Here is a 26,428-nt window from a genome sequence, read left to right as displayed (position 1 = left end):
CCTGTCCACGTACTCTTATTCTCGGTGTTAATATTTGCAGCTCACATGACTTTATACATAGAAAGTCCACAAGAATCTTCAAAAAAATATTAGAATTAATAATAGAATTGAGAAGGTCATTGGATACAGGGTCAATATGCAAAGATCAATAATATTTCTATAACCTGCGGTAAGCAATTAGAAAAAGAAGTTTTAAAATATCATTTCTAATAATATTTTAAAAAACCAAATACCTAGAAATATATCTAACGAAAAATGTGCAAATTCTCTACATTGAAGGCTAGAAAGGTTGCTTATACAAATAGCCATCCTTTACAAACTTTCAGAAGGTATAGCAGGAGCACTTCTCAACTAATTCTCTGAGGCCAATATTATCCTGATACCGAAGCCAGACAAAGAGATCACAAGAAAAGAAAATCACAGATCAATATCCTTTGTGAATATGGTTGCAAAAATTCTCAAAAAAGTATTAGCAAAGTGAATCCAGCAACATGTAAAAAGGATTAAATGCTACGACCATGTGAGATTTATCCCCGGACTGCAAGGTTTGTTTAACTTCCAAAAGATCAATTAATGTAATACAAAATAGAAACAAGGACAAAACTGCATGATCATAGATGCAGAAAAAAATATTAAAAAAATTCAACACTCATTCAGGATAACAGTTTTCAACCGACTAGGAATAGAAGGGAAATTCCCTAACCTGATAAAGGGCACTTACGATAAACCCACAGCTAACAGCACAGTTAATGGTAAAAGACTAAATACTTTCCCCCTGAGATCAGGAAAAACACAATGATCTCAGCTCTAGCTACTTCTTTTCAACATTATACTGAAGTTCTAGACAGTGTAATCGGGCAAGAAAAGAAATAAAATGCATACAGATTGGGAAGAAAGAAGTAAGACTGTCTTTATTCACAGACAACATGATATTTATTGTAATAGAAAATTCTAAGGAATGCACACACACACACACACACTGCTAGAACTAATAAATGAATTCATCAAGGTCACAGGATACAAGATCAATATACAAAAATCAGTCATATTTCTATAAATGAGCAATGAACAATCTGAAAATGAACTTCAGAAAGCAATTCCATTCTCAATAGCATAAAAAGAATAAATTACCTAGGAGTCAATTTAACAAAAGAAGTGCCAGGCTTGTATGCTGAAAATTGTAAAAAACTGTTAAAAGGAAAAGAAGATGTAAATAAGGGAAGAGACATTCCATATTCATGGATTGGAAGAATCAATATTATAAAGGTGGAAATTCTCTCCGGACTGATCTGTAGATTCAATGCAAACCCCATCAAAATCCCAGCTGGCTTTTTTGCAGAAATTGAAAAGCTGATCTTAAAAATTCATTTGGAAATGCAAAGGTGGCAGAATAGCCAAAACAATTTTGGAAAAGAAGAATGAAGTTAGAGTACTTAAACTTCCAGATTTTAAATCTTAGGATAAAGCTACGGTAATAAAGACAGTGTGATACTGGCATAGGATAGACTTATTTGTTGACGGAACATAATTGTGAGTATGGAAATAAACACTTACATTTATGGTCAGTTAATTTTCAACCAATTCAGTAGGAGAAAGGATAATCTTTTCAACAAATGGTGCTGAGACAATTGGATATCCATAGGCAGAAAGATGAATTTAGACATTTTCTTTACATCATATACAAAAATTAACTGAAAATGGACCATAGACCTAAATATAAGAGCTAAAACGGTAAAAGTCTTAGAAGAAGACATATGTGTAAATCTTTGTGACCTCGTGTTAGGCAAATATTTCTTAGATGTGACACTAAAAGCATGATCCATAAAAGAACAAAATCTGTAAATTGGACTAATCAGAATTTAAAACTTTTGTGCTTCGGAAGATACCATTAATGACAGACTGAGAGAAAATATATGTAAAGTATATATCTGGTGAAGGACTTGTATCTAGACTATATGAGAACTCTTAGAACTCAATAAGGAGACAACCTGATTTTTTAAATGGGCAAAAGATTTTAATAGACATTTCACCAAAGAATATATAGGAGTGGCCAAATAGCACATGAAAAGATGCTCAACGTCATTAGTCATCAGCGAAATGCAAGTCAAAACCACAATGAGATATATCACTTCACACCCTCTAGGATGGCTGCTATCAGAAAGACAGACAGCAATAAGTGTTGGTGAGATTGTGGAGATGGAACTCATACACTGCTGGTGGGAGTGGAAAATGGTGCAACTGCTGTGGAAAACAACATAGTAGTTTCTTAAAAATTTCAGCAGAAATTTACCCCATGACCCAGCAATTCCACTCCTAGGTATCTGCCCAAGAGAAGTAAAAACATGTGTCCACACAAAGGGTTGTGTGCAAGAGTCCATAGTAACATTATTCATAATTTCTAAACTGGAAACAATCAAAATGTTCATCAACTTATGACAAGATAAACAAAATGTGCCCTATCATACAATGGAATAGTAATATCAGGAATAAAGAGGAACAAAATACCGATCCATGCAACACCATGGATGAACCTCAAAAACATTATAGTAGGTGATAGAAGCCAGATGGAAGGTGCGTACAGATGCATATACTGTATGATTCTATTTACCTGAAATATCCAGAAAAAAGCAGATATAGAGAGTTAAAAAGCAGATTCGTTGCCTTAGGATAGAGATGGAAATGGAGAGTGAATACCAATGGGCACAAGATTTCTTCGGGGTGATGAAAATATTCTGGAATTAGATAGCGGTGATCGTTGATAAATTTACTGAAAATCATAACTATTAGTTGTCAGTGATTCCCGTTTGGACATTAAACAATTGTCACTCCCAAACCAAAAAGTGCCCTGCACATATCCTCTAAATTACTTAATTTTCTCCAAGAGGACCTTATATCCTTTTCAGATTTTGGACCCCAAAGTCGTAGCTGACATTTATACACTGCTTTATCACTTAACAAGTCTTTGGTCACACTGGTATCCGCCATATCTCCCTATGAAGAGGTAGGGTTCTTTATTTCCCCTGCTTTTCCATTGAACAGTTTCTCTCAGTTTTGATATTGAATTTACTTATCGGTAACTTTTTATTCCGGGGGAAGAAATTTGCCTCGCAGTATTTTGCTCATAATGTTTTCTTTATGCAGCATGGCTGAAATTTTTTCTCTAAGTAATTGTACATTTATGTAAGTGATGAGGTTGGTGGTAGTGAAAACGAGCATGGTTAATATTCTTAGTGAATCGGCTAGTTGTAATTGAATTTCCAGGGAGTTCTGTGCCCCATGTAGCTGAGCCGCGGGGCCCTCAGGTGGGTTGGGGCAGGAGGAGCTGTTGTGGTGCCCCGTGACAGCCAGCATTCAGCCTGTCCTGGGAAAAGGGTCAGCCTCTTTCCTCTCTTGGGACTGTCTCCCGCCATGTCCTGACAGAGAACCTTGTAGGAACTGCACTTGCAAAGTTCTAGATTCCCTTCCCCCCGACCGCTCTTGGCATGTGGGTTATACAGTGATGATCATCAGTTGAGGTGTTCTTGTTTCACATCATGATTCTATCTGGCCCAAACTCACGCTTTATTAAGTGCTGCTAAATACACGTCATGCTCTTCCTTCCTTTTTTTCTTTTTAAAAAATTCCCTTATATACTCTCATGCTCAGAAACCTGACGGACATATAACAGGGGAAGAATTGCGACATATTCTAAATTGCATGGTTGTAAAAATAAGTGATTCAGAATTCAAAGAACTAGTGCAAACGCTTGACCCTGGGTGCACCGGATGGGTCAATGTCAGCACGTTTATTGAACTGCCTGAAGAGAACCCTAAGGTGAGTTTTACGACAACTTCACGTTTGCTTTTCTGTTTACGGCAGGAAACTTAAGTGTTCTTAGTGAAATAAGAGATGCAGGTGAAATATGGTTTAAATAAATGGATGAGCACATTTTTCAGCTGGGTTAATTTTTAAGTAAGAGTTGTGTTTAAAAGTTGTTTAACTTTGAGTTTTTAAGTCTCATCGAAGGATGCTCTTTGACATTTCTGAAAACTTTTCCTTGAGTGACAGCACTTTATACGCTGGATGTGACTCCTTTTCCCAGCATTGCAGCGGCACTGCTCTTGCAATCATGTCTTGCAGTAAAAACAAAAACAAAAACTGCTTATTGCCTCTAGTGACAAACACTTACTTTTAGTATTTGTTTCTTTTGGCTGAAAAGTTGATGGTTTTATTATTAAAAATGCGTCTATAACTTTAATAGCTATTAGCATTTTAACATTTTAAGGACTTTAAAAAATCAGATTGGTTTCAGATAATGCGTGCAGTAAGCACTGACAGAGTCTCGCTGAAACGTCCGTTAACGACTTTCTTTACCAGGCACAGCTTAGCTTTTGGTTTCAGTATTATGGCTTCCTGAACGCCCACCTTGTGCACATCCTAAACCGTGTCACTCAACCCTTCTTGAACGCTGATTCAAAAGTGAGTCCCAGAGCGCTTCTACACGCAAAAATGAAGAAGTGCAACTTTTCCAGAACCCTCTGCCGTGGGACAGACCCTGTGTTAGCTTTTGTAAACCATCGCCTCTGGCTGTCACAGCAGCCCTGCACATAGCCACCTTTTTTTCTTTAAAAACAGAAATACAGACACGTGAGCAGCCTGCTCTCCACGTGGCCCAGCAGCGTGCTCTCTGCCTACTCTTGAGTCAGACGCTGTCAGCCTCCAGGCTGCAAACCCTCTAATGGCGTTGGGACCCGCAGGATAAAGCAGAACTTCCCCACGTAGCGGATGAGGTGCCGCGTGGTCCAGCCCTGCCGCCTCTCACGGGCTCTCCCCACCGCCGCACGGCCCGGGTCCTCGGGCTCCCCAGGTTCCCGCCGCCATCCTCGGCAGTGCAGCTCCTGCCAGCATCCCCTTCCTGCTCCCTGGTCCAGGGCCCATTCTCCAGGGACCCTCCCTGACCCCTCTGATGAAGCCTGTCGTGCAGTCCTCCACCTCACACACCTGTGCCAGTCACAGGGTCACGTTTCTGTCACGATGTTGTCGTGCCTCCAGGAAGGCGGAGGCCTTTCTGGTTTTACTGCCCATTGTACCCACGGGTATAGCCCAGCAGCACTCACAAAGCAGTTTGTTGAGTGAGTGTTAATATAAACAAGTGAATTAGAAAACGTTAGAAGGCAGAGATATGCAAATAGAAGAAACTTAATATCACTGCTAATTCTAACACTGAGGAACTGGGTTACATTGTTACTCTTTTTTTTTTTTAATTTTTAAATTTATTTATTTTTTTGCGGTACGCGGGCCTCTCACTGTCGCGGCCTCTCCCGTTGCGGAGCACAGGCTCCGGACGCGCAGGCTCAGCGGCCATGGCTCACGGGCCCAGCCGCTCCGCGGCATGTGGGATCTTCCCGGACCGGGGCACGAACCCGCGCCCCCCTGCATCGGCAGGCGGACTCTCAAGCACTGCGCCACCAGGGAAGCCCTGTTACTCACTCTTATACTTTGTTGCATATTCTTCCAAACCTTTATACCTACACAGGCATATGATTTTTTGCAGCTTTATTGAGGTATCATTGATATATAAAAACTGCACATATGTAATGTATATAATTTGATGAACTGGATATATGTATACTTTCATATATAGTATCTATTTTATTTTAAAATGAGACCACATAATTAGTGACTTTTTAGTTTGTCATTGATTAACATATTGTTAACCCTTAGTGTCAGTAAAAATTCTGCTATGTAATATTAAAAGATGCAGCATATTCCCTGCTCTTATAATCTAGGTGTTCATTTTTCTTCCTTTTATAAATTTTGCTGCAAGGAATATTGTAGTGCCTCCTTTTTTTTCTTTTTGCATCATCCTATGATAATTTCTTTAGTATAAATTTCCAGAAATGGAATAAAAATTTTATATATTATTTTATTTTATTTTTATTTTTTTATATATTATTTTAAAAATATTTTAATTATTTTAAAAGTTGAATATATGTATGAAGTACAGAATGCAAAAGATGCAGAAGGGAATACAGTGGAAGTGAGTTTTCCCTCTACCTCTGTCCCCAGCCACTCCCCAGAGACAGTCACTGTTACTCTAGAGGCTGTAGATTATCAAATTGTCTGATGTTATCCATTTTCAACACTAGCAGTTTGCTTCCTTTTTAATTTCTGCCATTCCGATAGGCAAAAATGTCATCTCATTATTCTTTCCCTTTGCATTTATTTGATTTCTAGGTGATGGATTTTTTTCATGTTTCCTGTACTTCTTAAAAATAAGCACAAGTTAAAAGTTATTATCCCATTTCCAGATGGGGATTGGGGGGGGGGGCGGAAGCTCACTTCTCAAGGTCTAAAGCTATTGGCTAATAATCAGGGACAAAGCTGGCAATCCAAGTCCGCCTGCCTCCAAATCTCCTACTGCCTTTATGACTGATTTGTATTTATATATTTTCTCTTTCCCAATTAGCTAAGCAAAATATCCTCCTGTAAAGACACCAAGGCACCTCTCTTCCTGGCTTGGGATTCGGTAAGTAACGCTTTCCTATGTGGCCCCAAGGTGCTACCACCCCAGGTTACAAACGTGCAGCTTGGTAAATATGTTTGTTTTTTCTGTTAGGTGGAAGAAATTGTTCATGACTCCATTGCCAGGAATCTACAGGTTTTCTATAATATGCTGCGGTCACATGACCTTGGAGACACGGGGCTCATTGGGCGAAATAACTTCAAGAAAATCCTGCGCGTTTTCTGCCCATTTTTAACAACCGAACATTTAGTAAAGTAAGTTTTCTGGTAACAAAATTTAATTTCATGCCATGTTTTCCATAAAGTCTGTTTCACAATTTTAAACCTTTTTCTACGTATTTTTTTTTTTGCCATGTTAGTAGGTAGTACTGATAATAGCTCCTATTTATTGAGTCTGTGCTAAGCATCGGGCGTTGGTTGAGAGTCTGGCCTATATGCTGTGTCATATAGTCCTCACCACAAGCGTGTAAGGCAGCTATGACGGTTCCTCTCGTGGATAAGGAAATGGAGGCCTGGAGACGTTAAGCACCTTCTTGGGGTCACACAGCTAGTCAGTGGAGCCTGGGTTCTAGCTCTGCGTGGCTGCATGGCTGCAGTCTGCATGACTCCTATGCTCTTAATCGTTATGCCATTTTACCTCCCAGGGTGTCCGGCTATGATCAGCCAGCCCATAAATGGTAACTTGAATTATACTTTTCTTTCATTTTAGGTTAAAACTTAATTTGTGGTGGATGAGCCGAAGCTGGGGGGCGGGGGGGACAGGGATATTAGAGAAAGAAGAGAACGGTGTCCTGAAGGCCCCAGGGGTCCCCTGCCTGGTGTCCCTTTCACCCTCCACACGGAGGGGCTCACCCCTTGGGGCATTCCCTCTCTGCGGATGACCTTGACAACCCGCAGGCCGAGCCGGCACTCTGCAGGGCATGACGCCTCCGACACGCCACCTGCCACCCACTTGCTGCTGTCCCAGAACTCAGAGCTGCACGGCCTCAGGGACGGGGGCCGGTGTTTCCCCGCGTGTGGGCAGTGATCTGGGAGATCACTGTGGGTGGAAATCCAGCGGAATCACAGCGATTCTCTTTCATTCCTTCCGATTGGAATGTTAAAAATCTTATTTATTGTTTTTCTTTACATTACATTGATTTAAAGTGACCTGAAACACAGTTGATCTTATTGAAAATTGTTGGCCTCTTGAATCTCCTTTCTGTGAACACTCATGTCTCATAGCCCGTTTCTGCTGCGGTTTGTAAGAAGAGGAGGGGGAGGCCTAGGCTTTCCCCAGGAAGAGGGCCTTGCAGAGAGCTTGGCGTGCCAGGCCGGGTGTTTGCATTCACCCAGTTTACGGAACGTTTGCAGAAAGATCAGTTCGCTAGTGGGTGGAAGAAACACGGCACAGGGGAGAAGCAGGTGACAGCAAGTCCAGAGAGGGTTGTGGAGGAGCTCAGGGAGGGGCGAGGGCCTGGGCTGGGCAGTGGGCAACGGGGGGAGGCCGCCTTGATGCCCGGGTCTGCAGGGGCTTCAGTCGCTCGCTGGCTCGTGGCTCAGCTGCGCGTGTCCGGGGAGAGGGAGAGAGGGAGAGGGGCAGCGGAGCCCGGGGCTGGCCGGGCGGTTCTCTTCTTCCTCCACTTGGTCTGTCACTCAGGAGTACTGCGCGAGCCTCCTGCATCCTGGCCGTCCTGTTAATAGGTTTACAGAAACCCCTTCATTTACAGAGTGGTCTAATGTGAGGGAAACAGATGCAGATGCACCCCGCGTGGCATGTGAGCCCGGAGGGCGGTGCGCAATTCCTGGAGGACACTTACGGCCCGGAGGCTGGGACGTGGGGGCGTGGGGGCGTGGGGGCGTGGAGGCTGGGGCGTGGGGGCGTGGGGGCGTGGGGGCGTGGCATGTAGGGCGAGACGCTCCCCAGGGATGCGGTGCTTGAATCTGGAGAAGGAAGGGGAGAGCATTTCAGGCTGTAGGCTAGCAGGAGAAAGCCCAGAGGGCTCGGGGCCCACGGCACGTCCACGTGGACAACTGGGGCAGGAGTGTGTTGGGGAGGACGGTAGGGGCACGGTACCAAAGGGCGGGCAGGAGGGACCGTGGCTCTACACCACGGAACCAGATTCACCCGGCGGGCAGGGTTCTCCGCAGGGTCTGAGAGCCACCCAGAGGGCTTTGAAAACCCTGATGCCAAGCCCCGTCCACAGGCTGGCCCGGCACGGGTCTGCTGAAATCCCCGCTGGCTGTACCCTGCAGCCGTAGTTGAGAAGCAGAGCTGAGGGGGAACTGGAGCCTGCGGGTGGCTTTACACGGGGGTGGGTGGCCACTGCAGATTTGTGCCTTATAAAGATCGCTCTGGCTCCGGTGCGGGGAACAGACATAATGGAGAGAGAGGGAAAGAAGAGGCTTGAAAGGAGGGGGCGGCAGAGGACTGCAGGGGGCGACTGCTTTGGGATAGGTGTGGGCAGTAGAAGGACAGACCTGGTGACTCTGGACCGGGAGGCTGATGGCAGAGGAGGGAAAGGAGTCTCCAGTGATGCCAGGGGCTGCTGGCCAGTGAGAGAACAGAGAAGGAGTCAGCCAGTCGGGGTGAAAACACGGGAAAAAGACTCCAGGAGGACGTGGGGCTCAGAGAGGAGTCTGGGCCGTGATGAGTCTCCAGCGTCCTCCTCACACCGACAGTTCGTTCATTCGTTCAACAAGCATTTGTCCGGGGTGGATGGGGGGCCGTCTGAGGTGAGAGGGCTGCAGGTGGGACCTGGCAGAACACCACCAGACAACCAGGGCCCTGGCTGGTCCAGCCGCAAAGGAGGCCGAGAAGGTTGGGGCAAGGGGACAGGAAGGGCGGTGCCTGGGGCTAAGGGGGCAGCAGGAGGCCAGCCAGGTCCGACGTCGCTTGGGAAGCAGGTGGGCTGAGCAGGGGCCGGGGCTGGGAGGGGCGGGTGGACCCCCCCAGCAGGTGTCAGGGATGTTTGTGGAGTGTAGATTGCAGTGCTGAGAAGGGGTTCACCTGCTTCACAGACAGGCTTTGTGCTTGTCTGTGGGCTGGGAGGAGAAGTCAGTGGAAAGCCAGAGGCTGGAGAGAAAAAGTGTTGATAGACGGAGCCAGGCCAGGAAGAGGGGTGGGCGTGGCCGCTAACCTAGGAGTCCCGCCCTCCGGACTTCGGTTTCCTCCGTGCAGTGCAGGGGGAGGTGAGATCATCAGCTGAGGGGGACGTTGGAGAAGGAATAGGAACCCTGGGAAACTGCAACTTCCAAGGGGCAAGAGAGGGGAACCTCTTGGGGGTCTCTGTTTACTTGTCCATAAAAAGGAAGATGTCGCCCCAACTTTGGGCGTTCATGTTCTACCCTGAGTACATTTTATTTTCTTTACATCAACTCCTCTTTTTCTGAAGTATATTAATTTTTTTAAGGCTTTTCTTACCACCATACATGTAAAAGCATCATCACTTGCTATAAAGAGGTTACACTAAGACTGCATTTCATGAAAACAATATGATTAAATCCTAACGAGATGTCTCTATCTGCCAAGCACTCTGAGTGTGAGACTTGCTATCGCTTTGTTAAAATATAGGTTAATAAGTAGAAGGAAATATGAACTACGTTAGATATCACTTGACGTAAAAGAATTGTAAATTTGCAAACACGTTAAAAGATAGAGCAGGGAGGGAGAGAAACTGGTCCTCTCACGTGTGCCTTGTGGGCGTGTAAATGATAAAGCCCCTTTGGAAATCAACTTGATGTAACAAGAACCGCCAGCCACGCGCCCCCCCCCCCGCCAACCAATGGAGCTACCCTTTATCTCTGTGGTTCTCCTACGAATACACACCGTGAACTCGTGTGGAGGTTCAGGGTGTGTTTGGACTGCCAGGGGCGTGGATTGGGGTGGGGTGGGAAGGAAGCGAGGATGAGCCCCAGCTTCCGGCTTGAGCATCTGCGTACTCGGGATTGTCGCCTGAGCTGGGGGAGTTTCAGGGCTGAAAATCAGAAGTTCCATTTTGGACGTGTTAACCTGCAGAGGAGACTGGTGACCCCCACCACCCAGAGTGACAGGTCACTCTGTTCTCCTCCTTCTCCACCTCCCCTCCACCCCACCTCCCAGGGACTCTCTACCTGTCACCCGGCTCCATTTTTCATGGCTCTTGTCATTTGTTTATGTTTATTACCTGTGCCACCCACCAAGGATGTAAAGCACAGGGACTTTGTCTCTTCACTCCCAAAGTCCCGGTACCTAGGAGTGGAACCGTACCCGGCTCACGGACAGGGCATCTGAAGTGTCAAGCGACGGAATGAATGAATGGATGAGTGAACTTAAGTGGATTGGTTGTACAGGCAATTGGATATTTGAGATAGAAGCCCCCCTATTCTCTTCTCCATTACGTAGTCAGTCTTTGTCTAAACTACAAAGACGATCACGTTAAAACCCTGCTTGAAGCAATTGGGTGTCCTCTTGCCATTAGGGAAATACCAGATGCTTTAACAGAGCGTGGCTTCCCAGCCCGTCAGGATCCTCAGACCTCTCCAGAGAGGCTTCGCTGGTGGCTCAGCGGTTAAGAATCTGCCTGTCAATGCAGGGGACACGGGTTCGAGACCTAGTCTGGGAAGATCCCACATGGCCGCGGAGCAACTAGGGCCGTGCGCCACAACTACTAAACCTGCGCCCTAGAGCCCGCGAGCCACAGCTACTGAGCCTGAGTGCCACAACTACTGAAGCCTGTGTGCCTAGAGCCCGTGCTCCGCAACAAGAGAAGCCACCGCAATGAGAAGCCCGCGCGCCGCAACGAAGAGTAGCCCCCGCTCACCGCAACTAGAGAAAGCCCGCGCGCGACAACGAAGACCCAGTGCAGCAAAAGTAAATAAATAAAATAAATTAATTAATTGAAAAAAAGAAAAAAACCTCTCCAGAGCTCGGGCTCTGCAGCCAGACTGCCTGGGTTCAAATCCCGGCTCGGCCCGGAGCTAGCTGTGAACTTGGGCAAGTTCTGAGCCTCTTTCCTCCTGCAAATGTTACTTAGAGAGTTGTGGTCAGGATCAAATGAGGTAATAGGCATAAAGCCTCTCACCCAGTAGCAAGCCCATGGGAAGCTCTCGTATGCTGCGGCTGTTCTGCAGGTCCCAGCTCAGCTGGGCCGACTGGCTTCCTATTTCTTGAGAACACCAAGCTCTCTGTTGCCTCTGGGCTTTTCGGTGATCTGTTCCCTCGGTTCAGAATGAGCGGTTTCCCAGCCTCTTGCAGCTCCAAGAGGTGGGCATTGCTTTGGTTTTCTCACAGCTGTAGCTGTAATACTGAACGCCATGCTCATCACCGAGTGTTACTGAAGCAATTATAACAATTGCTAGTACTTACTGAGCAAAGCCTAGTCTGGAGCTCATGCCCTGACCCCTGGCTACATGCATGTCATCGTCATATTGTGATCCTGTCATTCCAGCTGTGGTTTACTGAGCACAGATACATGTAGCAGGCCAGCCCAGGGCTCGCAGCTTTACGTGGATCCTCGTATGGAATTTTTACAGTAATCCTCTGAGGTGGGGACTTTCATTACGTGCATTTTATAGACAAGGAAACTGAAGCACAGAAAGGGTCCCGTGCCCCAGGTCAGAGCTTCTCCGACCCTTTGATGCTCTTAAAAGTTATCAAGGATCTCAAAGGGTTTCTGTTGTATGGAGTGTGTCTACCAGTACTTACTGTATGAGAAGCTAAGACTGAGACCTTTAACCTGTCATTGCAGAAAATGAGAGTGCACTTACTACTTGTGTTTCCCTGTAGGCTCAGGAAAAACTTTGGGACTTCAAAATAAGGATTTATTGGATAATAAAGAGGTTACAGAAATTATAGCAGGGCTAACCCCCAGGAGCCGGTAAGGAGCTAGTAAAGTGCTGTAAAGAAACTGAGCTGAGCTGATCTCTGAAAGCTCACTCTGGCTCCTCATGGAAACCCTGCACGTTTCTGCAGCTTTAGACCGTGTTAGGGAGCGCAGCCCACACGAGCACACACTCCACCAGCGGTCGGAGCAAGGAATGATCACGTGCCTTGCAGCCTCTGGAAAGTCCGCTGTACACGCACCAGAGACTCAGGGTGGAAGAGACAAATGACATCGTGTATTCGTGTGAAAAGAGTCGTGGCCTCACTGTGCCGGGGAAGTGTCCGCGGACCAGACCTCGTGAAGCCCGCCTTCAGTCACGGAGCCGATATCCAGACCCCGGGAGGCAGAATCCAGGGCTCACGGCCACACCTACTGTGCTCTAAGCCTTGTGCATTTTAACGGATCTGTGGAATTTTTTCTTGGGTCTCAGGCTTTACCAAGTTTGCAACAATGAACACGTACAACCTTTATGATTAGAAAAATATTAACAAACAAAATGTTTGAAAAGAAAAAGATCCTGCCATATTAGTGGTTTCCTATGTTTTTCTCAAATATTTGCATATCCCAAAATTCCAATAAAGTACTTCCATAATTCCATACCAAATTTCTCACGAAATTTTTTATTTTACATTTATTATATCTTTATTGCAGTATTCTTACAAACAATAAACTACACATATTTAAATCACACAATTTGAGGAAATCCATCATGTGTATATATCTCCATGAACCCATCGCACGCTGTCAATCCAGATACCAAACTTTTTCATTCCCCCTGAAGCTTTCTTGTGCCCTTTTGCAATTCATCTCTTCCACCCACCTAGCACCATGTCACTACAGATGACTTTGCATCTTCTAGGATTTTCTATACATGGAAGGCTACAAGATGTTCTCTTTTTTTGTTAGGCTTTATTCACCAAGCATAATGATTTTGTGGTTCACTCATGTGGTTGTGTGGTTCTTGGTCATTGCTGAGTGGAATTCTGTTTCATGGCCTCACCCCACTTTGTGGATTCATTCCCCTATGGATGGACATTTGGTTTGTTTCCAGTTTTTGCTATTACAGATAAAGCCACATGTGTTACACGTCTTTGTGTAGACATACATTTTTATTCTTTCGGCTAAGCGCCTAGGGCTGGAACAGCTGGTTCCTCTGGGGAGTGGACAGTCAGTTGCCAAAGTGTCTTCCAAAGTGGCTGCACCATTTTGCATCCCACCAGCAGCGGAGGAGGGCCATAGTGACCCACATCCTTGCTGGCACTTGGTAGGGCCAGTCTTCTTTCAGCCATTCTAATGGGTGTGTTCTAATTATTTTTGAAGTTCAGACTCTGCAGGAAGTTTCAGGATACTGCTTCAGGCAGAATCCTTTACAAGAGACTTTTGGCATGCCTGGGAATTAATGGCCCACCCACTGTCTCTCCAGTTCCTGTTCCAAAGGATCAGCTGTTAAATTAACATCTTCAAAAAGGGAAGCAGCAGCAGCCAGATCTTTCTGAGAGGTAAAATAAAGCAAAATGGAGGCGTTTATTAAAACCACTGTGCCTACCGCAGTGAAGATAGTTAATAAATATTTGTTGACTGAGTATTTAAATATTTTATGATTTAACTAAGAAAGATGGCCAAGTATAAAAACAGTGATTAAAGTCGGGGATTTTAGAGCAAGCAGCAGAGATCTTGGGAATTAGTGCGTTGACCTATTAATTCTAGAACTGAAAGCTGAGAGATCTGGGTCTTACCTCGGGTTATTCACAAGCATGGTGCTCATCCTGGGGGAAGGACCCAGGACTTTCAACTCCCAGAGGACCCGCCTGCCACTCAACTGCTACGTACCTGCGTTCACACTTATTCTTCTCCAGAAACTTAGATTCCTTACCACTGTTGAATATTTATTGCAAAATATACTCATTAAACTGGTGAACATTTTCTAACATGAACGATGGAATTATTTAAATGATTGCCAAATTGAATTGTAACAATAAAACATAGTTAGTAAATCTATTAAAAGTCAGACTGATGAATACTCGAGCTCTTCTTCATTTTGAAAAACAGAGGTTTCATCTCATGAAAAGGTATTATTTTAACTTGCTTGTTCATAGCTTATAAAAAAATCCACAAGGAGAGGTAAAATGTAGAACTGTTCAGCCGACTTCACGTTGTCATATCCCCTTTAAAAAATTCTTAAGTGTAGAGCAATGGGAATATTTTAATGCTATGCTAATGAAATTTGAATATCTGGGCACTTCAGTAGTAGCTGCTTTATGAATGGGCAGAAAGATGGTATTTTAAGAGAAAGGTTAAATATTCTGTGATGAGATACGTCTGCCTCCTAAAAAGCAGTGAAAGAAGTAATAGCAATTAAGCATTTCATAAAGTGTGGGCATTCCTGGAGAGCTCCTAAAGCCGACGGAAGCAGCAGGAAAGGAGTAGAAGTCTCTTCTCCAGGACTATCTCATGGTTGTCAAAACGGGGTCCAGGAGACTTCTGGAGAGCTGAAGAATAATTATCCTTCAATGACACATACATTCTCACGCTCAGACCCAGAGCACATCACGTAAGATCTCTCTTTTATAAATTAAGTTGATTTTGTGAATCAGCTTGGTTTAATCGTGGACGTCCCCTCCTTCCCACGGCTGTTTGATGACCTCTTTGATCTAGTTACCACATAACGGCCTATTTAATTGAAGGCCTATAATAGGCTCTGACTTTTCATTTTCCCGGTTCACAAAAATATCCTTTTTCAGCCATGTCTTCCCCGTCACACAGCACATTCAGCCAGCTCAAAGCACAGCTGAAAATCTTAGCACAAGGATGACAGCAGCCCCTTCTCTGAAGCTCCCCACCCTGGCCTGCTGCCACGTGCTGGCGTCTCAGGGAGAGCTTTACCCGACGCCGTGCTGCTGGCCTGTCTCTGGACCTGCAAGCCATGGGTGTGTGAGAAGTCCTCAAGTCACTCCATCGACCTCAGCATCTCTTTCCTCCTTTGTGAAAAGGGGATGGTAAACCCCCTTGCTGTCCTGGGTTGAACTGTACGTGGGTGAGGTCTACAGGAAGTGCTCTGCTGCATCTGTGTGCCTGCTTGTGATTTTAGAGCCAAGCCCACTGAGAGTAAAAGTGCTGTGACCAAGAATATGACCAAGGATGCGGTTATTGAAAAACTCAAAAACCGTATACGGCAGCAGGACCCGGCACTCAGAAAACGATTTCTGGACTTCCGCAAGGAGCCTGACGGCGAGATTAATGTACGTGACTTCAGGAAGGTCGGAGAATGGGTTTCTTTTTGTTTCTGTATTTCCTCCTTTCCTGAAGAAGTTCAGCTGTTTTCTTATACTAGCACGCTTTAAAGGATAGACATTTAAGTTTTTTCATTAAGGGTTTATTCCAGGGCAAAGCAGATTCATTTCTAGGCATCTTTCAACAATTGGAAAGGATTCTTCTGGCCAAAAATGTCTTTGGCAACTTTCTCAGAGCATGCTTTTGATTTGGATGTGGCCGGCTTTTGATAGTTAAACTTTCCAAACACAGCGTTCATTGTCGCATTCTTTGGCCATCCGCTGAGTACCTGTCTCCCTGCATGTGGTGGGGCGGCGTGCAGGCGGGAGCGAAGCTGCTCGGGGGCCCCCATCCCTGCCAGCAAGGGGTCCCCGCTATGCTGCGATAACAGAGCTGTGGTTTGTTCCTCCAGAAAGTGGGGAAAAAACCTGGCAGGGAAAATGCGAAGCTCAGAGTGCTGATTTGCATGTGCCTGTGGGAACTGGCGAGGTTCTGCCAGAAAGGACTCCGTTTGAAGGGTTCTGCATAGACTTCTCAGGAATTAATTTAAATGATTGCTTAAAATTCCTATTATGATCCCTTCAGCTATTCTTAAGGGAAGCATTGCAGCTAATAGGTAGCAGTGTCCGTGTGGACAAATTTAGAAGAAGGCAGTGAAATATATTTCCAAGAGGAGAACAATTATATTAGTAGCTACAATTTATCTAGCACCTGCCCCCACGCCAGGCACTGTATTAGGCTCTTTCCGTATCTCATTTCCAAGCCTCCTGACGGCGGCCGCATGGAGGCTGGATGGTGAGGGAGCCGGCTGGAGGCACAGGGACGGGATTAGATGGCTGTCGAAACAGTGCAGACCTCCCCTTCCCCAAACAAAATACACGAAGTGGAGGATCTGATGTTCGCGAGCATACGGGGCGTGGTGAGGAGAAACGGGGGTAACGGGTCAGGGAGAGGAGAGATGCAAGGATGGTTCCTAGATTTCGGCTTGGGGGACCAGGGCCGATACTTAGTCACTGCTAACGCCGACGGGGGCAACTCCAGTGGGGTTAGGGTGCCGAACGGGCGGGGATCGTGGAACTCTCCCAGGGCGCCTGGTCCTAGACTCGAGCCCCGAGCCACCCGGCAGCGGTCCCGGCCCCGAAGCACAACAGTCTCGAATGACCACGGCGCTCAGCGGCCTTGATTCCCAGAGTCAGTTCACAGGTTCAGAGGAAATCAGGCATCAACCCGTCTGCCTCTGACTTTCCAGAGGGGCAAGGCGGCTGCCTTCGAGAAGGGCCGTAGGTGGCGGCAAAGCTGGGACTGACACCCGCGACTCCGAGGCCAGCTTCCCACCTGCTCGCCTGAGAGCACCTTTAGGCCCGTCCGCTGAGCCGAGCAGTTTCCACCTTGGGCTTCGTCGGCCGTCGCTGAGCCGGGGGCTCCCTCGTTCCCGTGGCTAGCTCCTGCCCCAGAGCACTGTCCCACAGGTTCGGCCAGCGCGCGCTCCGTTCTCAGCCTGGGGCGGCCTCTTGGCCAGCGGTTCGGGCCTGGAGTCCTGGAGTCCCCCCCGACCGGCCCCTTTCCCGCGCACCCACATCCAGCGCATCACCCGCGCCTGTCGGCCCCCTGAGCTCGCCCCGGGATACGGCAGCTGCTCGCCAGCCCCGCTCGCAGCCAGCGGCCCCCTCGCCCTCTCCTGTGCTGCCCCGCCCGCTACAGCTTAGCTGCGACCCAGCCGCCCGGGGGGCCCTCCAGCAAGTCAGTGAGAGCGGGCCACGCCTGCTCGGGCCCCTCCAACGGCGCCCCCCATCCCGCGTATACAAACCAGAGTCCTAGAAGGCCCAGCACGGCCCAGCCACCCCTCACCTCTCTGACCCCCACTCTCACCGCCCCCCTTGTACGTACGCTGCAGCAACACTGGCCTCCTGCTCTCCCTCAGACGCGGACCTGCTCCCGCCTTTGATCGGGCTGTCCCCTCCCCCTGGCCCAGCTCCTCAGGTGCTGGCCTGGGCGTCCCCTCACCGCCTGCCAGCCTCGGTCCGAGCCTGACGTCCCCGTCGTGAACACGGCCCGACCTCCACCCCCGTGATCTCCTTTACCCTATTTTTCTTTTCGCGGCGCCGTCACCAGCTGCCGCCCACATTGTACTTACAGTTCTGTAGTCCATTTCTTTATTTTGCTTGTCTGCTTGTCCTCCTCCATTAAGACGCATGCTCCAAAGGTAGACGTTGTTATCTCTTTTGGACAGGGATGCATCCCAAGGGTCTGGCACAGAGTAGGGCCCGGCAAGCGTTTGCTGAATGAACGGATGAACTTGATGAACTTGAGTAACTAGAATCCCCAGCGAGCCCTGAATGGACTCAGGTGGCGGCCTGAGGAGTGAGGGAAGCAGGTGTTTCAGAGGCCCGTTGGAATCCCTAAACATGAGGCCGGTTCCCGTGCCTGTCTGCGGCAAACCCGCCCTAGCTCCCTTCCCTGCCTCCTGAGCGTCCCCGCCTTCCAGCCGACGCGAGGGGCAGCCGCAGGAGTGGCCGTCCTCCCCTTGCTTCAGGGCGTTGCCTCCTGTTCCCTGGCTTTCCCGAGACGAGACGTGCCGGTGGCGGGGAAAGGAAACAGAAACCACTAGAGGACCGAGATGCAGGGGAAAAGGTTTGTTGTCGTGTCAAGAGACTAACAAGTCAGTTCCCTGTGAACGCAGTTAGGCAAATAGTCTACTGGTTTCCCTTCTGGTGACTTGTTGGGTTTAACCTTTGGAAACATCCTGTCGTGACCAACCGTTTAACTTGAAGATCAGTAGCCGTGGGGTGATTTTAAACAGTCTACTCTAGGGACCCAGATTTCAACTCTATAAGCTGATAACCTCAAAGCATTGTATAAATGTAAATTTTCATTGTTAAATAAATTATTTATAGATCAGAGTGATTCTACTACTGGTGAAGTCAGAGCTGGAAAAATCATGGACTTCTACTGTAGAAAGAAACAAGAATTTAGATTAGACATAATGCAGGACATCCAGAGGTTAAAGGTTTCCAACTTCAGCGGCAAGGAGACCTTTGAAACCAACTCCTTTAGAGAGCTTTAAGTATAAATGATAATAATAGTCCTGTAATGGTAAAAACGGCAATAGTAATAACCACGAGGATAATGCTTACCGTCGCTGGAATGGTGACGCTGATGGTGGTGGTCCTCACCACACCTAGCATTCGTTGACCCTCCAGCGTGCAGGCTCTGGGGAAGTTGCTTTACCTACTTTATTTATAATCCTCGTAGGAGCCCCGTGAGGGGCTCATCTCACAGACGAGGAGACCAAAGCTTAGGAGTTAAGATCGTGGCTCAGCGTTGTTCAGCTGGTAAGCCATTCAGGCACTTGGATTTGAATCCACGCTGGTCTGTGTCAGCCTCAGACCCTCGCTGGGTGTGACACCGGCTTGGTGGGTGTAATACAGGCTAGCTGGGTACAATTGCTGGCAGCTTGGAGGCCGGTGGGAAGGACTTTGCTTTCAATAACAACGGCCCTTCACTTCTTCCTACCATTTTGGTTGTGGAGAGGCAATGTTCTTGCCCTTCTGTTCTCCCAAATCTCTGTCTCACCAATTAGTACTGCAGTGGCTGCAGAGTTTCATGCCCAGGGAATTGGGAGTGAAGATCTAAGTCCCATGTACCTGCTCGCCCAATTCCGTGTCCGTGCGCTTGCTCATCGTTTGAGCATAGGCGCCGCTTAGCCCTTGGCCTGAATACCTTACACTCTAAATTAGAAGTGCTGATTATTTATTCTCACCAGCCATCGCCTTCCCTGCGGCGGGGGCGGGAGGTGATTGGCTACACAGGCTCTGTGAGGGAGAGCCGTTAAGAATAGAATCCAGAGCCCGGCACGAGCTTCCAGGTCAGTGAGTCCACAAGTCCCTGCGTAGTCGTTGCTGAGACCCTGTTACTGGTTTTCCCCCCCAGGGTCAGGAAGTTTTTGTCTGCTATACAATTTCTATCTGTTAACTAATAATTGATCTTTCCCCTTTTTCTGTCTTGGGTGTAAGAGATCTCAGAGTTTCTGGTTAGTGTGGGATAACCAGGGACACCACACTGAGTTGACAGCCCCGACAGAGGAGTGGGGTTTTCATGAACTCAGTTGGGGTTTTCATGAACTCAGTGTGTTTTTCATGGTTAAGTGTGGAATTTCCACGGGTGGAGGGGAAAGGAATTTCTGGAATTGTAGTAGACCTGGCCTGCATATTTTGCATCATGCATTAAACCAGCATTCACAACAACCCTGTAACACATGTTCTTTCTCCCAGGAAATCCCCCTCTCCCAGTTCACTGCTCTGACCACTGCACTGCAAAGCCTGTGACTATCACGCATTTTTAAATGTGTCAATTTATTTAAATAACGAGTCAAGAACTGGTAATGTGGCAAGAAAACTGTTTTTGAGTTTTAAGGTAATCTAGAATCTTTATATTCCTTCTCTAGATACATTCTCTTCCCCTTTCCCTGTCCTTCATTTGCTGAATTAGCAGCAAACCCCCCAAACAGTGGCTTAAATTTAAAAAGTAGCTGGCTTTTTTCCTATAACAAGGAGTCCAGAGGTTGTTGGTACTGGGCCAGTGCAGCAGCTCTACACTGTCTTCAGAGACCCAGGTTGCTTCTAGCTTTTTACTCTTCCAGTCTTATCCTCATGTATGCAAGATAGCTGCTGGAACACCAGCCATCACACACATGTTTCAGGCATAAAGAAAGGGAAAAGGGAAGGGCAAAAGGCTTGAGCCAGAGAAGTCTTTCCTTTTTAATGGGCTTTCTTGAAAGCTCCTCCCACTTACATTTTATTGTGATGTATTGTAAGCTTGCACCTGTATTTTATTGACCAGGACTGTGTTATATGGCCATACCGATCTATAGGGAAGAATGGGAAATAGTATAAATACAAATATATATATATGTAATTTTTTGGCTGGGCACATTACAGAAAAAGCAAGGTTCTGTCCCTATGGGAGAAGGATAGAATATGCATTAGGCAGGCAAGTACAACAGTCTCTGCTATCCTTCCCCTCAGTAAACATTTTGAGGGTGCCTGTTGCATACTTGGAATAGGACTAAGCCACATGGGGAACATGGATAAAGCAGAAGTTTCATTGCTTGGGACTAGTGACCCATGGGAAACATAAAGTGACTAAACACCCAAGGACACGTAAGTCAAGATTAGCCTAACTGAGTAATTAGACTAACTGAACGATTCCGTTCATCAGGAATTTGAGGGCAGCTTTACAATTCCAGTTCCCTGGAATTGGCTGTTCCTAATGGGAAACTGTTATTCTTCATACTCAGTAGATACACTGAACACTGTTTAGCTCACTGTTCTTCTCAGTCCCATTTGTGGCATCCCAGCAGAGGCCTCTGGAGAAAGACACGGGCTGCAGAGCTCATCAGCTAACACAAACAGAGCCCCCGAGACGTGGCTAAGGGAAGCAGGAGTCTGTAATGGCCCAGCCCACACTCCCAGGTCCTTAGCAGCCTCGGCCCCTTGCTTCTGCACCTGCTTGAAGGCAAGGGCATCTCACCTTGCCTCGTAGGAGGCGAGCTTTCCTTCCTCCTTGCAGCAGACCTTTGGGTGCTGGCCAAGCTCACACATCTGGGGAACTGGCACTTTCCCCACCGTCTACTATCAGTTCCTAATCCCGTGCAGTCTTACTCGCCTAGGGACAGGGACCCCGATGCAAACCAAGCCCCACAAACACCCTCGAGCATCTCATAGCTGTTCCTTACAGCTTCCCAATCTTGCAGATGTTTTAATGGGGTGTCCAGTTGTGTGTTCGAGGTCCCTCACATCTTCATTTTTGTTGGTCCAAGCTCCACACAACCATCAAAGGTCTATATTTATTTCTGCATCTTCCGGCACCAGCTCTCTGACAGAGGCTAAAACTGGACTCTCTCGGCATCTGGCTGCACCCAAATTGGCCAGTTCCTCCAGGGCAGGGGCAGTTGCAGACCCTCAGTGTCACTTGACCATACCTCTAGGGCTTCGTTTTTGCCTTTGTGTTCTCAGAGCCTTCCTCCCAGGCGTGCCTTTGTCTCCTAAGTAACTCGGTGCGGGGACTTGCATCTTGCTTTTGAAAGTTTTCAGTTTAGGTCCTTAGACTCCAGCCCTGAGCAGTTCCAGAGGTCAGCACATGTCTGGAAGGGGAAACCAGTCATGCTTTAAGCCTGTCCCCTCACATCTCCAAGTTTGCCACTCCAGCACCACGTAACTAGCTCTGCTGGAGTGGCCCTCTGCCGGACCCAAGCCTGTTTCTCGGTCCAAAGTCCACTCCCAGAATCATCGACTGTTCCCAGGGAAAATGCAATTGCATAGCCTCGGTTTGCCTCTGAAGGGTCGGTCCTTCCCACCTTGGAATTTTGGTCTCTTTAAACCTCATGTCTCTCATGGCTTTCTGATGCCTTTTTATTATTTTTAATTGATTGAGCTTTTCTCGTTGTTTTCATTGGGAATATTTGCTTGTTGTGAATTACTACATCCTATCCAAAAGCAGAAGTTGAGGTCTCTCATTTTTGTCTTTTCAAAGTAACAACTTTACTTGTACTGTTATTTTTCTCTTGTGTATTTGTTTTATATTTCTTTATTTCTGCTGTTACCTCCATTGTTTTCCTCCTTCTACCTGATTGGGATTTAATTTGCTTTTCTTTTTCTAATTTCTTGAGATAGAATGTTAGATCATTGCTTTTCAGCCTTTAGTTCTCTAAAGAGAGATAGAATGTTAGATCATTGCTTTTCAGCCTTTAGTTATCTAATGTATGAATTGATGGCTATCCATTGCCCTTTAGATGCAGGCTTAGCCACATCGTAGAAGTTTCAGTTTATCGTATTTTCATAGTCATTCAGTTCAAAATATTTTATAATTTCCCTTGTGATTTCTTTTTTTTTCCAATGGCTTATTGGTTAATTTCCAAACAGTTGGGATTTTCTAGTTTACCTTTTATTATTGATTTTGAAGTTGATTCCATTGTGAAGTCTAAATGACTTCAACTGATCCTTCAAAATATATTGAGGCTTGGATTATGACCCAACATAGAGACAATTTTGGTAAATGTTCCTGAGGCACTTGAAAAGAATGTGTACTCCATCATGGACCTTTAGTTTTCTAAGTATGTGTATTAAGTTGATTTTATTAATTGTGTTTTTCAGAACTTCTATATTCTTATCAAAGTTTTGCCTGCTCATCCCATTAGCTGTTGAGAGAAGGGTGTTGAAGTCTATCATCTGACTGTGGATTTGTCTAGTGAGATTCTTTTTAATTCTGTTGATTGTTGCCTTATTCACGCTGAAGCTAAATTATCGGGTACACATAGAATTGCTGAAACTTCCTGTGAATTGTCTCCTTTTCATATGAAATGACTTCTTGATACAGAGTAATGCTTCTTCCCTTCAAGTCTATTTTTGTCTGATAATAATATAGTTACTTCAACTTTCTTTTGATTTGCGTTAGCGTGGTATATCTATTTCTATCCTTTTACTTCAGACTTTCTGGGTACTTACATTTAAAGTAAGTCTCATATGGACAGCATATAGCTGATATTTTTAAAAGATAAAGTGTGACAGTCTTAATCTTCTACTTGGAGTAGTCACTCCATTTTATATTTAATTACTGCTATAGTTGATTTCATATCTATCATCTTAATTCTTTTTTACTCAGCTGTCTCATGTCCTTTCTTTTTCTGTCCTTTCTTGCCTTCTTTTAGATTATTTAACTATTTCTACCATTCTGTTTTCCCCCTCTATCAGCTTACTGGTGAATACATTCCTCTGTCAGTCTTTAGAGGCTGCCCTGGAGATTGCAACGTGCATCCTTGTCATACTGTATGTGGTTAAATGTAAATTATGTTTACCACTTCTCTAGCAATGCTAGATATAAAAATACCTTAATTTCATTTATCCCTGTCTATCTTTTACATTATTTTTGTCATGCATTTAAATTCTACATCTATGCTAAATCCCACAAGACTATTTTTTTATGGTAAATAAGATGTCGTATGTATCTGCATATTTTCCCTTGTTGTCGTTCTTTCTATCTTACATTTTTGTGTACTTGCACCTGGACTAATTTTTACTCTGCCTGAAGACTTACCCTTTGTACTTCTTTTAACGCAAATGTACTGGCAGCTAACTCTCTGAGTTTCCATAGTTTATTCAGATTTCCTTAGTTTTAACGTCACATCCTTTTTCTGTCCAGGATTCCATTCAGGATCCCATATTACATTTCATCATCATGTCTCCATAGGCTCCTCCTGGCTGTGACAATTTCTCAGACTTTCCTTGCTTTTGGCGACCTTGACAGTTTTGAGGAGTACCGGTCAGATATTTTGTAGAATGTACCTCTATCGGGATTTGTCTGATAATTTTTCTCATGATTAGACTGGAGCAATGCTTTGGGGAGGAAGACCACAGAGATAAAGTGCTCTCCTCATCACATCACATCAGGCACAGGCTGTCAACATGACTTATACTGTCGATGTTGACCTTGACCACCTGGCTGAGGTGTGTTTGTCAGGCTTTTCCTCTATAAACTTAATCTTTTTTTTTTTCCTCTTTCTCTTTTTCCATACTGCACTCTTTGGGAAAAAAAAGTCACTATGTACAGCCCACATTTAAGGAGTGGGGAACTATTATGCTCCACCTCTTTAAGGGCAGGATATCTACATAAATTATTTGGAATTCTTCTGCAAGGGAGACTTGTCTCCTTTCTCCCATTTATTAATTTATTCACTTATTTCTTTATATCAGTATGGACTCATGCCTCATTATCCTTCAGATGTCTATATGATCCTTAATAATGTATTCGTTTTCACTCCTGATATTGGTGATTTTTAATCTCTTCTCTTTGCTTCTTTAATAGTCTAACTAGAGATTTATCACTTTTATTGCTCTATTTATAAAATAAGCTGTGGTTTCATTGATTTTTTTATATTGTTTGTCCATGTTTTAGTTCACTGGGTTTTCTGCTCTTATCTTTATTATTTCTTTTTTTTAACATCTATATTGGAGTATAATTACTTTACAATGGTGTGTTAGTTTCTGCTTTATAACAAAGTGAATGAGCTCTACATATACATATATCCCCATATCTCTTCCCTCTTGCGTCTCCCTCCCACCCTCCCTATCCCACCCCTCTAGGTGGTCACAAAGCACCGAGCTGATCTCCCTGTGCTATGCGGCTGCTTCCCACTAGCTATCTGGTTTACATTTGGTAGTGTATATATGTCCATGCCACTCTCTCACTTCGTCCCAGCTTACCCTTCCCCCTCCCCGTGGCCTTAAGTCCATTCTCTACGTCTGCGTCTTAATTCCTGTCCTGCCCCTAGGTTCATCAGAACCATTTTTTTTTGTATTTTTTAGATTTCATATATATGTGTTAGCATACGGTATTTGTTTTTCTCTTTCTGACTTACTTCACTCTGTATGACAGACTCTGGGTCCATCCACCTCACTGCAAATAACTGAATTTCATTTCTTTTTATGGCTGAGTAATATTCCACTGTATATATGTGCCACATCTTCTTTACCCATTCATCTGTCAGTGAATACTTAGGTTGCTTCCATGTCCTGGCTATTGCAAATAGCGCTGCATTGAACATTGTGTTACACGACTCTTTTTTTTTTTTTTTTTCTTTTGCTCTGCCGTGGCCTCTCCCGCTGCGGAGCACAGGCTCCGGACGCGCAGGCTCAGCGGCCACGGCTCACGGGCCCAGCCGCTCCGCGGCATGCGGGATCCTCCCGGACCGGAGCGCGAACCCGCGTCCCCTGCATCGGCAGGCGGACTCTCAACCACTGCGCCACCAGGGAAGCCCCACGACTCTTTTTGAATTATGGTTTTCTCAGGGTATATGCCCAGTAGTGGGATTGCTGGGTCATATGGTAGTTCTATTTTTACTTTTTTAAGGAACCTCCATACTGTTCTCCATAGTGGCTGTATCAATTTACATTCCCACCAAGAGTGCAAGAGGGTTCCCTTTTCTCCACACCTTCTCCAGCATTTATTGTTATTTTGGATATGAATCCTTTGTCAGTTGCTTCATTTGCAAATATTTTCTCTCGTTCTGAGGGTTGTCTTTTGGTCTTGTTTATGGTATCCTTTGCTGTGCAAAAGCTTTTAAGTTTCATTAGGTCCCATTTGTTTTTTTTTGTTTTTATTTGCATTTCTCTAGGAGATGGGTCCAAAAGGATCCTGCTGTGATTTATGCCATAGAGTGTTCTGCCTATGTTTTCCTCTAAGAGTTTGATAGTGTCTGGCCTTACATTTAGGTCTTTAACCCATTTTGAGTTTATTCTTGTGTGTGGTGTTAGGGATTGTTCTAATTTCATACTTTTACATGTAGCTGTCCAGTTTTCCCAGCACCACTTATTGAAGAGGCTGTCTTTTCTCCACTGTATATCCTTCCCTCCTTTATCAAAGATAAGGTGACCATATGTGTGTGGGTTTATCTCTGGGCTTTCTATCCTGTTCCATTGATCTATATTTCTGTTTTTGTGCCAGTACCATACTGTCTTGATTACTGTAGCCTTGTAGTATAGTCTGAAGTCAGGGAGCCTGATTCCTCCAGCTCCATTTTTCGTTCTCAAGATTGCTTTGGCTATTTGGGGTCTTTTGTGTTTCCATACAAATTGTGAAATTTTTTTTTCTAGTTCTGTAAAAAATGCTAGTGGTAGTTTGATAGGGATTGCATTGAATCTGTAGATTGCTTTGGGTAGTAGAGTCATTTTCACAATGTTGATTCTTCCAATCCAAGAACATGGTATATTTCTCCACCTATTTGTATCATCTTTAATTTCTTTCATCAGTGTCTTATA

The 26,428-nt window shown here is 45.5% G+C and overlaps 1 protein-coding gene across 1 annotated transcript in view; it reads left to right on the top strand.

Annotated features, from left to right (window-relative positions):
* Positions 1–26,428, top strand: part of EFCAB6 (EF-hand calcium binding domain 6) — a 239,175-nt gene that overhangs the window by 101,516 nt on the left and 111,231 nt on the right. The window contains 5 exon segments of the mRNA XM_028490698.1: positions 3,646–3,813; positions 6,449–6,508; positions 6,599–6,759; positions 13,673–13,846; positions 15,436–15,604. Of these exon segments, the coding sequence (XP_028346499.1) occupies positions 3,646–3,813; positions 6,449–6,508; positions 6,599–6,759; positions 13,673–13,846; positions 15,436–15,604 (732 nt within the window).

The sequence above is a fragment of the Physeter macrocephalus genome, chromosome 6, assembly GCF_002837175.3.
Source record: "Physeter macrocephalus isolate SW-GA chromosome 6, ASM283717v5, whole genome shotgun sequence".
NCBI classification, from domain to species: domain Eukaryota; kingdom Metazoa; phylum Chordata; class Mammalia; order Artiodactyla; family Physeteridae; genus Physeter; species Physeter macrocephalus.
The sequence above is the reverse complement of the archived record's forward strand: the minus strand, read 5'-3'. Positions and strand labels throughout refer to the sequence as shown.